The sequence below is a fragment of the Ahaetulla prasina genome, chromosome 6 (assembly GCF_028640845.1).
Source record: "Ahaetulla prasina isolate Xishuangbanna chromosome 6, ASM2864084v1, whole genome shotgun sequence".
Taxonomy (NCBI): Eukaryota; Metazoa; Chordata; class Lepidosauria; order Squamata; family Colubridae; genus Ahaetulla; species Ahaetulla prasina.
In genome coordinates, this window is record NC_080544.1 from 6817310 (window position 1) to 6829790 (window position 12481).

Genomic DNA, 12481 nt, shown 5'->3' on the forward strand with positions numbered 1-12481 from the left:
GGATCCCCATCAGAGGCCAGACCGACTGGGGCAGGAATGGTGGCAGCTGACCAGGTTGTCTCACATCTTTAATGCTGGCCCAGTCGTGGTCCTTGGAGGATCTAGATGCAGAATATGCCAGTTGGAAAGAGGGAGATAAATCTGTCAGGGACAATTTCAGAGCAGAGGTGGGGCTGTCTGTCAATATGACCCAATCTGGATAGAGCATCGATGGGGGAAGCTAAGACTATCCTTCTGGGGAGAAAGATAAATCTTGAGGGTAAAGGAAGATTCTTTAGTTGGACAGTGGAGGAGGAGAAGAAGACACAGTGCAGAAAGGAATTTGGGCAGGGGAAGAACATTTCAAAGTTATTTAATATCTTAACTCTCAGAAAAAGTATGTCACATTGATGGTGTTTTTTTAGAGGTAGTAATTAATGGGTTAAATATGGAGGGGAGGAAATAGAAACCGTAGATGATTGAGTTTGATGGTGAACATCTCTTAAAATTGTATGTTGGTACTCACTAATAGAGATCTTTGCATTTTCAATGATTCTTTGTATCTTTGGAACCAGCGGATGCAAAAAAAATTGGAATGTGAATACAATTCCACAATTAAAATACAGGCAATATGTGAATCTTAATGTTTGATAACATTAAAATTTCTTTGTGCTGATCATGGTCATTTAGGAGGCCAGAAAAAAAATCAGTGGTGCTTTATGTATCTGTCATTTTAAAAATGGAGGAGCAACAGAAGCTGTGTACATAGAATTATTCCTAAACATATATGTGTGGTCACAGGCTATTTTCAAATTATCCTTCCATTTTGAAAGTTTCTGGCTCTCATTGTTTTGAAACCAAGCTTCAGAACAAAATGAGGTCTATCTAGAAGGTCGAGAATTGGCCAAGATAGTCCATCTGGACTTTGTGGGTGGGAGGCAAACATGGATCTGAATTGCAGCAGAGAGAATAAAATGCTTGCTATCTGCAGATCAGGAGCAGATTTTAATATTACATAAATATCTCTTTGATAACTCATGAGTCACAGCACTTTATTATATTCATTCTCTGAACGAGCCCAGACGTGTGTCTGGATCCTCTTGTACTCTCCCCAAACAGAAATGTGTAGTTAGCACATAGAGCTTGCAAATAATTGAGCAAGCTTGGCAAAAACTATCCTCATCCAGACTAAATGATTTGGTTTATATTCTCACTTCTCAGAAATCAGTGGCTTTTTAAATAATCATTTAAGCTTTTAACAGATTTTTACTGTGCCCTGAACATTGCAGATTATTGCGAGTATTTATTTCATCTGCTGCTTTTGATTCATCTCCAGAGCTCTCTTTTTTCTAGAAATCACGTTCTGGACATCCCAGTTTTCTCGACTGTGCGCTGCTCCAAGCAAGCTCCAGGCTGGCCACCATCCTCTGCAAATAGCACAGCCCCCCCCCCCTTGGAAGATGGGAGATGCTGCAATTTCATTATGACCATGAGGGATTCTAAATAAAATCAATGCATAAAAGGCTGAATCACAGAAGGAACTGTCTAGAGAATTAAAAAACAAGTAGAGTTAATTTAGAATAGAATTCTTTATTGGCCAAGTGTGATTGGGCACACAAGGAATTTGCCTTTGGTGTATATGCTCTCAGTGTACATAAGGAGGATAAAATACATTCATCAAGAATAAAAAGATACAACACTTAGTGATAGTCAGGGTTGTTAGTCAGCTATCAAATCAAACTAGGAGACAAGTGAAAACAATATAATTGAAAGATACAAGCAACATGGATATAGCCATAAGTTGGAAGAGATAGGTAATAGGAAGGATGAGAAGAAGAATAGTAATAGAGTTTTAGTAGTTAATTTGACAGTGTTGTGGGAATTTGTTTTTTAGCAGAGTGATGGCATTCGGGGGAAAATAGTCCTTATTTATTTATTTTATTTTATTTTGTCAAGCATGTATTTTATGACAAATACAAGTGTAAACATAATTATACATACATATAAAGGATATGAATAAAAGAAAACATTAGGACAGGGACAGTAGCACGCTGGTGTGTTTATGCACACCCTTTACAGACCTCTTAGAAATGGGGTGAGGTCTACAGTAGACAGTCTAAGGTAAAAATTTTGGGGATTTGGGGAATAAACCACAGAGTCAGGTAGTGCATTCCAGGCGTTGACAACTCTGTTAATGAAGTCGTATTTTCTGCAGTCTAATTTGGATCGGTTTACCATGAGTTTGTATCTATTGTGTGCTCTTGTATTGTTTTGGTTGAAGCTGAAGTATTCATTGGTTGGTAGGACATTGTAGCAGATGATTTTATGTACTATGCTTAGATCAGACCGAAGATGGCGAAGTTCTAAGTTATCTAGGCCCAAAATTTCGAGTCTGGTGGCATAAGGTATTTTGTTGCAAGCAGAAGAGTGGAGGACTCTTCTTGTGAAATATCTCTGGACTCGTTCAATTGTATTAATGTCCAATATAATGTCGCAACTTAGGTGTCCTCCTGGATGATCGGCTGTCGTTTGAAGATCATCTGACGGCCGTCTCCAGGAGGGCCTTCCACCAGGTTCGCCTGGTTCGGCAGTTGCGCCCCTTCCTTGATCGGGATGCCTTATGCACAGTCACTCATGCGCTCGTTACCTCTCGCTTGGATTACTGTAATGCTCTCTACATGGGGCTCCCCTTGAAGTGCACTCGGAGGCTTCAGTTAGTCCAGAATGCAGCTGCGCGGGTGATAGAGGGAGCTTCACGTAGCTCCCATGTAACACCGCTCCTGCGCAGACTGCACTGGCTGCCTGTGGCCTTCCGAGTGCACTTTAAGGTGTTGGTTATGACCTTTAAAGCGCTCCATGGCTTAGGACCTGGGTACTTACGGGACCGCCTGCTGTTACCACATGCCTCCCACCGACCCGTACGCTCCCATAGAGAGGGACTTCTCAGGGTGCCGTCCGCCAAACAATGTCGGCTGGCGGCCCCCCGGGGAAGGGCCTTCTCTGTGGGGGCTCCCACACTCTGGAACGAGCTTCCCCCGGGTCTACGTCAAATACCTGACCTTCGGACATTCCGTCGCGAACTGAAGACACATCTCTTTATTCGCGCGGGGCTGGCTTAAATTGGATTTTTAATGTGAAATTTTATTAATTTTTAAACGGGGTTTTTAGTTTACGGTAATTTTAATTTCAGGCTAATTTTAAATAAGTTTTTTAAATGGTATTTTAACCTGTATATTTGTATTGCTGGTTTTATCTTGCCTGTACACCGCCCTGAGTCCTTCGGGAGAAAGGCGGTATAAAAATCAAATAAAATAAATAAATAAATAAATAAAATATGCAATGTGGGTTCCAGACAGATGAGCTGTATTCGAGAATTGGTCTGGCAAATGTTTTGTTTTCAGTTCAATATTACCGGAGAAGAAGCTACGCTTATTCTTTTCTCCCTGTTCCTTGTGTCTTGTTGTTCTGGTATGCAGTGCCCTATAGCGTCGTTTTGAGGGTAGAAGTTGAAACATTTTATGTTACAAAGAAAGAAAAAAGAAACTTAATAAGAATATTTGGCTAGACTGGTTTCCTATTTCTGCCCAAAGCATCAGATTTCCAAAGCAGAAGATTCTTCTCTGCCTCATTCATCTGGGTTTCCCCGGATTTTAGGGGGAGCTTCTACTAGGATTAGATGCGGCTGATACGCCCACCTTGACTTACAGACTTCTGCCTTCAGTTTCCAAAGGATCCAGTCATTCTGCATACTTGCTTGATTGACATTGGGCCTTTCTGAGAACCTAGGCTACAAGTGTTTCCCTTTTACCCTGCAGGCTGATCACAGCTCCTCTCTCGGGTCCTAGCAAGTGTGGCAGTTGACCTGAAGGCAAGGCAGGTCAAAGGCCAACATGTCGCTTTTGAGGGTGAAGAGGAACCAGAAAAACCTCTGATTCCCCAGAGAAGCTATTCTGAAATCCCTGGGATGTTTTCCATCCCTAAGGGAATACCACCAGATGGAAAACCCATGGCTGTCGAGTCCACAAAGCTCCTCCTGGAGGTGTAAGGTGTAGTAGAATTTGGAATTCAGGGCAGCCAGTGACTTAAAGATTCTCAAACCGAGGAAGCAAAGAGATGGATGAAACTGCTTTGCTAATATTGAGATCTGCCAGTTGGGAGGGAGGAGGGGACTTCAACTCCCAGGATTCCCCAACCCACCATGCCTTAACCCAGGGGTAGTCAACCTTTTTATACCTACCGCCCACTTTTGTATCTCTGTTAGTAGTAAAATTTTCTAACCGCCCACCGGTTCCACAGTAATGCACCGTGTATCGTCGTCTGCGCATGCCTCTCGCGCATTGTGGATTGGGGTTGGGGGGGTGCCGGCTATCCGCTCTGCTTGTCTGTTACAGCTGGGTGGTGTGGGGGGAGATGCGCGAGCTATTCTGGAATGAGGCTCTTTTGTTTGCGGTTGTACCATAGTGCCATTTAGTTTCACTTACGTAACGTGAACTCAACTTATGCGCGGGCGATACAAATAGTATATTTTCAGAAATTTAAATTGTCACGGGGAATTTTATGAAAACCTAATGAAAATGGTTTTAAATAGTGCTATGAAATTTTTTTAAAAAGTCAATTAAATTAAAAAAAAGGAAAGTGCTTCAGTATCGGACGAAACCCCTACCGCCCACCATGAAAGCTGGAACGCCCACTAGTGGGCGGTAGGGACCAGGTTGACTACCACTGCCTTAACCTGTTGGTGTAAATCAGTTTTCTTCAAACATGGCAACTGGGTGAGTTGAAGCCCATCCATCTTAAACTTGCTGACATTGAGACACGTGGTCTAAGCCAGGGGTCTCCAACCTTGGTCCCTTTAAGACTTGTGGACTTCAAGTCCCAGAGTCCCTCAGCCAGCTTTGCTTATAAGCTTCTATTCTCCTCCAGGGATGCCTGCTAGGAGCCATGTGATCCTTCACCTTCCATCCCAAAAGCTGATGCCTTGTAACGTTTTTTTATTATTATTATTATTTGCATTTATATCCCGCCCATCTCCGAAGACTCAGGGCGGCTTACACTATGTTAGCAATAGTCTTCATCCTATTTGTATATTTATATACAAAGTCAACTTATTGCCCCCAACAATCTGGGTCCTCATTTTACCTACCTTATAAAGGATGGAAGGCTGAGTCAACCTTGGGCCTGGTGGGACTAGAACCTGCAGTAATTGCAAGCAGCTGCTATTAAAAACAGACTGCATTAGCAGTCTGAGCCACAGAGGCCCCTTCTCTCAGGGTTGATAGAAGCAAAGTCCTAGTTGCAGCAAAAAATGAATTACTTGGAAGCATAACTGATCAGCAAAAATGGAGGTCTATAATTGATCTTCATAAGGCAGGGGTCTCCAACCTTGGTCCCTTTAAGACTTGTGGACTTCAACTCCCAGAGTTCCTCAGCCAGCAAAGCTGGCTGAGGGACTCTGGGAGTTGAAGTCCACAAGTCTTAAAGGGACCAAGGTTGGAGACCCCTGGTCTAGGCTAGTATCTGCAGTGGAAATTGCTAAAAGGGCTTCCTGGAGCTGTTTGGCAGCTTCTTTGATGCTGCTGTTGGAACAGGGAGGCCGGCCTGGGGTTAGCCAAAGAGGGAGATCTGTAGAATCCACTGATCCAGTATCGGTTCTCTTCTGTTTGAAATGCGATGGGTGACAAATGGCCAAGGGAGGGAGAAAAGCATTCAGCAAATGGGGTGGGTGGGTGCCTGTGTCTCAGCCATTAAATAAATTAGCAGGATGGATTTTCTTAGAACGTTACATGTGAGCTTCGTCCCCTTCAAAGCCCCTCCCATGCGGAACAAAGAATAAATTTCTCTTTGCGGGCGGGGAGGAAAGAGTAACTTTAAAATAAAAACAGGATTGTAATGCTGACCTTGTCTCCTCCGTTTTAAATAGTTTTCCCGATATAATCAATGGTAATGGTATACATGAGGTTTTGTTTAAAGGAAATACAACGCCTTAATTGTGCTGCTTAAAGAAAAGCATTGCATCAGAAAGATTCATTTAAATATGTTTGGCTCGAGGCTGTCTTCACAATTCATTCATGCTGATTTTCTCTTGGACTTGTTAGGAATGCAGAATATAAAAAAGAAATCAGGCTTGCCGGATCACAACATTCGGTCCCCAAAGCTTAGTTTTATTCAGAAATCTCTGCTGCCAACAAAAGGCTTCCTTTTTATTGTAAATTGCAACTACAAGTGCATTTAAAACCTGGCCGAATGTTGCAGAGATTAACAAAACATACTCCATTCTGTGATTAAACGGTGGTTCGAATGAGAAGCTGACGGAGGAGACCAACCAACGCCCGGAAAACTCTGTGCGCAGAATCTTTGGGACCCACCAATCCGTGTAAAGGCACATGTGGAGGGCACATACAAGCCATGTTTGGGACCGAATTGTTGGACTTTCTGAGCCGCAACTGAATTCAGCTGCCAAGCCAAAACAATTGAGAAGCCATTGGGAAGAAGCAAAAATTGTGGGGCAGCACTTAATAATAATGTATTTTTTATTTATTTATTTTATTTGAATTTATATCCTGCCCTTCTCCGAAGACTCAGGGCGGCTTACATTGTGTAAGGCAATAGTCTCATCCTATTTGTATATTTATATACAAAGTCAACTTATTGCCCCCCCAACAATCTGGGTCCTCATTTTACCTACCTTATAAAGGATGGAAGGCTGAGTCAACCTTGGGCCTGGTGGGACTAGAACCTGCAGTAATTGTAACTGCAGGCAGCTGTGTGTTAATAACAGGCTGCATTAGCCTGCTGAGCTACTTCCCAACCCATATAATAACAACAGAGTTGGAAGGGACCTTGGAGATCTTCTAGTCCAACCCCCTGCCTAGCCAGGAAACCCTACACCACTTCAGACAGATGGTTATCCAACATTTTCTTAAAAATTTCCAGTGTTGGTGCATTCACAACTTCTGCAGGCAAGTTGTTCCACTTATTGATTGTTCTAACTGTCAGGAAATTTCTCCTTAGTTCTAAGTTGTTTCTCTCCTTGATCAGTTTCCACCCATTGCTTCTTGTTCTACCCTCAGGTGCTTTGGAGAATAGCTTGACTCCCTCTTCTTTGTGGCAACCCCTGAGATATTGGAAGACTGCTATCATGTCTCCCCTAGTCCTTCTTTTCATTAAACTAGACATACCGAGTTCTTGCAACAGTTCTTCATATGTTTTAGCCTCCAGTCCCCTAATCATCTTTGCTGCTCTTCTCTGCACTCTTTCTAGAGTTTCAACATCTTTTTTACATCGTGGCAACCAAAACCGAATGCAATATTCCAAAGTGGTATTAACACTTCACGTGATCTTGATTCTATCCCTCTGTTTATGCAGCCCAGAACTGTGTTGGCTTTTTTGGCAGCTGCTGCACACTGCTAGCTCATATCTAAATGGTTGTCCACTAGGACTCCAAGATCCCTCTCACAGGTACTACTATTGAGCAAGGTACCACATATACGGTACCTGTGCATTTAGGTTTTTTACCTAAATGTAGACCCTTACTTTTTTCACTGTTGAATTTCATTTTGGGAGACCCCAGCCAGCAAGGGAAAAGGCAGGGATTCTTATCCTTAAAGAAGAATGGGGGCCTCTGGGGGATTTATGGCCCAGCTGTATCCTTTCTCCCAGCATCACCTATGTTCAGTCATTTGCCCTTCCAACAAAGGTCTCTACTTTGCCACAAGTTTGAACAGTTGCATTTGGCTTCATATTTTGAGACACAGACGGTTGAACCTGAGCGCTCTCTGCTTCTTTCAGGCCCCACAGACTAGATTTTGCCAGATCGGCTAGAGCAGGGGTCTGCAAACTTGCCTCTTTTAAGATTTGTGGCCTTCAACTCCCAGAGTTCCTCAGCCAGCAAAGCTTTAAGACTTGTGGGCTTCAACTCCCAGAGTTCCTCAGCCAGCAAAGCTTTAAGACTTGTGGGCTTCAACTCCCAGAGTTCTGGGAGTTGAAGTCCACAAATCTTAAAAGAGCCAAGTTTGCAGACCCCTGGCCTAGAGAGAAGTACAGATCTCCCATGGTCCCTTTGGGTGGGGCTTGAGGGGGTCTTTGGGCACAGGCAACCTCAGATGAGGCTTTTGCCCTTCTCAGAGGATCAATCCTTTGCCTTCCAGCCCCTCTCCTTCCTACACATTGGCAGTTCAGAGTACAAGTAGCCCTCGACCTATGACCCCAATTGGGAATGGGATGCTAAGCGTTGCGGTGGTTGAGTCATGCCTGATTTTTCAACCTATTCTGCCAGGGTGGTTGAGCAAATCTGGCTTCCCCCCTCTGACAAAACAGTTATTAGTTACCAAACCTGGAGAAGGAGGTCAGGGAGGCTCCCAGCCCTTGGGAGAATAACAGAAGAGACGGCCTGGTGGTCTTCTGGCAGCCTTTGACTTCCTTTCTTGAAAAAGCCATCAGCCAACTGTGCACCATTGGTTGCATTGCTCTTCTGTAACCTCTCTTGCTTTTCTTCCCCCGTTTTATTTCTTCTTAACAGAAAGTGGTAGAACTAGTCAAGCTCTCAAAGACCCCTTTTCCTGCCCCCTTGGAAGAAGGCTTACCCAGCGACATCTATTTCAAGTTCGTAGCTCTGACTGCAGGGGAGGAAGAGGAGGAAGAGGAGGAGGAGGAGGAGGCCAAGGTAAGTGGAGGTCTCTGGGGAAGAAAGCCAAATGCCATCCTGCCTCTTCCATTCCTTGGCTTGTGTTCCCAGGAGACAGTTTTGGTGGCCTTAACTGAGCGGCTGCCTTGATCAGCTCCTTCCCCTATCAAGCTTGGAGGCCTCTGAGCAGCCAAAAGAGGACCTTACCTGGGCATCTTCTCAGCCTCCCAAAATGTCCCACCTCTTCCTGGCTTAGAGGACGTAGTAGCAAAATTGGGTTCCCTGCATCCTTTCACTCACATTCACACACATATTCTCATTCTCTCTCTCTCTCTCTCTCTCACACACACACACACAAATACACAGAGCCCTCATCTTTCCTGCTTCTGCCAAAAACTGGACAAAGGTAGAGAATTTGGGAGGGTTTCCTGCCATGAGTGACAGCAGGAAACCTGTCAGTGGCCAAGGAGTGGGGGGCACAAGTGACACCCCCCCCCCCGCTCTAGAAGGCCATTCGCCCTTGTGATGAGAGGGGTCGCTAGGTGAGCATCTGCCTCTCCTCTTTTAGGAGCCAGAAGGCTTTCTTGCAGAAGTGCCAGCTGAAGAACAAGTGACCGTGGACCCTTTGATGGGATACACCATTGAGGACATTCGCTCGGTTCTGGGCCAGCTCACCAACGACCACATCAGCAACCTTCAGGTAGGGTTGCAAGAAGCGGCTTGACTTAATTCTGTTTTCATGCGGGATGTCTTTGCCAGGATGAACTGAGCCTGGTTGACCACAGCAGAGCTGGTGCGCTGCTCTTCCCAAAGGTGAGTTTCGTTACCCCAGGAGGGGATTTTGAAGAATGCCTCTGCAATGGCATCAGCATGGAAGCCCACTTCAGTGCAGTAGAGGCAGCAAAGGAGGCTTTTGCGGATCATTCCTCCGCTTGAGCCAGGGCATCCCTTTAGGGGACAGCAGCCCCAATGGGAAGGCGCAGCAAGTGGGGTACAGCAGGTCTCCCCTGCCTTCCCCCTGCATCTGCAGTGCCCTCTGAGCCCAGGGTCCTTAGGCCTAGGGACTCCCCACAGATACGTGGTCTGAGCAAAGATCGTTTCCCTTCAATTAACATTTCATGCTTGCAGATTTTGGCTGCTCCGATGCATCTCGTGGATTATATCTGGAAATCCATGTGGAATGACCTGTTAACAACCCCGTGAAAGTACCACTTCCGGCAGGGAAGGAATGCCTGTTTCGTTCCCTTTTACTGTGCCTTTTATTGCAAATTGAGCTGTTTAACAATAAAAAAAATGAAAAGAAAAATGAAACAAGAAAAACTTAGCGCTGAGAATCTTTCCCACTTGGGAGAGCTGAAATATTCAAGAGTGATTAAATGGGGGCATTAAAGAATCCTGGGAAAGTTTACATTCTCGCAAGGGTTCTTTGCTGCTTTTGCTAACCTGCCACTACAGACGGGCAAATGCCTTCCTTGCAGTTTCTCAGATTTTCCATTTAACCTTTTCCCACAGAAGTTCAAGAATATCTGTTAAGTTACAGTACAGTTTGTGGGTTTGTGCACATTCCTCCAAAAGAAACATTATTTTGCTCATAATTTTCCTTAATGGACGCGCTTCTTGCAGTTTAAATGTTCCTTTGAATTAGGAAGCTGCGTAACTCCTTGCAGGGAGGAAGGGATTCCAGAAGGTAGCCAGGTGTCCAGATAGTGGGGAACTGGACAGCCCCCTTTCCAAGGCCAGCAGCTACCTTCTCCTCACCCCAGGTGTCCTCTCTGCCTGCACACGCAGCCCTGGGCGTTTTTTAGGCCACAAAGCTCCAGAAGCCCACTCTGTTAGCTCTGCTGATCCATATGTCAGCATCACAATGAAATTAAGCTCTGCATTCTGATACTTCTTTCTAGGATGTTTGCTAGCAATGAAGCTTTAGTTAAAAGAGACCAGCACTTAACTCACTTTTTCCCCTGGAATTTCATTTCACTTCCAGTTGGGTTTTCCAGAATGCAATAGGGGATTGTTGGAAGAAATATCCATCTGGGTTCAGTTCCAAGTGGGGACAAAGACACTGGAAACATGGAGGCTGCTTGGAAAGATGGTTTAATGGTGGTCAGGATCACATGGCTTGAGTTCCTGAACAGAAAAGGGCTGAGATCCTGTGTGCTCCCTGGTTTTATGCTTTTTCTGAGCTTTGAACTTTCTGGGGCACAGGAAGAGTATCCTGATTAGTTGTCAGACTCCCAGGGGGTAGGGGTCTTAGCTAATGTTGTAGGTTGTCTCTCAAGCTTGCTTGAGCCTTGCCATGTGGTAAGATTCTGTTGCTAGATGGGTAGGGGCTAATCCTATCTTTGTCATGTAGACAATGGACTGGCTCAAGCCTTAATGGCACATTGACAAAGGTGGGGGGGGGGAGAATCAGGAAGCAGCTTTGTCTTTAAAACATGTTTCTCCATTTCTCATCCAGGGAAATATATTCTGCCTTTTTAAATATTTTCTAAAATATTTCATTCTTCTAGGAGGGGGGTGGGTGCTAAATTCCTACAGGTTTTCCCCCCCACAAAAAGAAACTCCACAGCAAAGGAAATAGGATAGAACAAACCTGTAGTATATTGAATGATATCAGCCTTCCCAGCTTGGTGATTCCAGATCTCTTGGAGCAGGGATCTCCAACCTTGGTCCCTTTAAGACTTGTAGACTTCAATTCCCAGAGTCCCTCAGCCAGCAAAGCTGGCTGAGGAACTCTGGGAGTTGAAGTCCACAAGTCTTAAAGGGACCAAGGTTGGAGACCCCTGTCTTGGAGCAAGGCTTTGGCAATTGTGTGCTGGGAAGGAAAGACAAGAATTTTATCCAACATATCTATACAGTCTCCATTTCAGGAAGGTTAGACCCTCTGCCCACCCCCCAGGAAAACGGTTTGTGTTCTGCAAGCACAGGTTGAGTTGTTCAAACATCAGGAAGCCAGGAGACATTAGCTGTCCTGTAGTTCAGGGATCTCCAAACTTGGCCACTTTAAGCCTGGAGGACTTCAACTCCCAGAATTCCCCAGCCTGAGATAATAATAATAATAATAATAATAATAATAATAATAATAATAATAATAATAATAATAATTATTATTATTATTATTATTATTATTGTGTGTGTGTGTGTGTGTTATTATTATTTAATTTTTATACCGCCCTTCTCCCGAAGGACTCAGGGCAGTTCACAACCAAGTAAAAACAACAGTAAATAAATGCAATACAAATAAAATCAATAATTAAAAAACTTATTCAATTTGGCTCCGATTTAAAAATACATTTAAAACCATAAAACCCATTAAAATTTAAAAACCCAATAATAAAAATTCTAAAAATTCTATGCCAGTCCTGCGCGGAAGAATAGATATGTCTTCAGCTCGCGGCGGAAGGTCCGAAGGTCAGGAAGTTGTCGAAGTCCTGGGGGAAGTTCGTTCCAGAGGGTGGGAGCCCCCACAGAGAAGGCCCTTCCCCTGGGGGCCGCCAGCCGGCATTGCTTGGCTGACGGCACCCTGAGGAGTCCCTCCCTGTGAGAGCACACGAGTCGGTGGGAGGCAAACGGTGGCAGTTGAAGTCCTCCAGGCTTAAAGTGGCCAAGGTTGGAGACCCCTGCTGTAGTTCAAAGAGATCTGAGCCTCACTCTGGGTTGGGGCAAAGGGAGCTTGGATGGCCACAGAAGAAGAGAGTTTATGGGATGCTGCCCCATCTCATTGAAGCTGCAGGGCTTGTTAGCCTTGCCCTTTTTCCAAAGAGAGAAAGCAACCTAACCAATGTCAGCTAACACTATACAGCCTGTAGTACGTTTTGGATGTAATGCACACAAGATAAAAGAGACAGAAGATTACACACTTGTCAAACACTCTTCTTC

The 12481-nt window shown here is 44.6% G+C and overlaps 1 protein-coding gene across 1 annotated transcript in view; it reads left to right on the forward strand.

The window, feature by feature from the left end:
• The window catches only part of CABCOCO1 (ciliary associated calcium binding coiled-coil 1), a 36176-nt gene extending 26281 nt beyond the window's left edge, over positions 1-9895 (forward strand). Inside the window, exons 6-8 of the mRNA XM_058187961.1 lie at positions 8498-8641; positions 9171-9302; positions 9731-9895. Coding sequence (XP_058043944.1) covers positions 8498-8641; positions 9171-9302; positions 9731-9805 — 351 coding nt within the window. The 3' untranslated portion in view covers positions 9806-9895. The remainder of the gene's footprint in view (positions 1-8497; positions 8642-9170; positions 9303-9730) is intronic.
• Positions 9896-12481: the final 2586 nt, after the last annotated feature.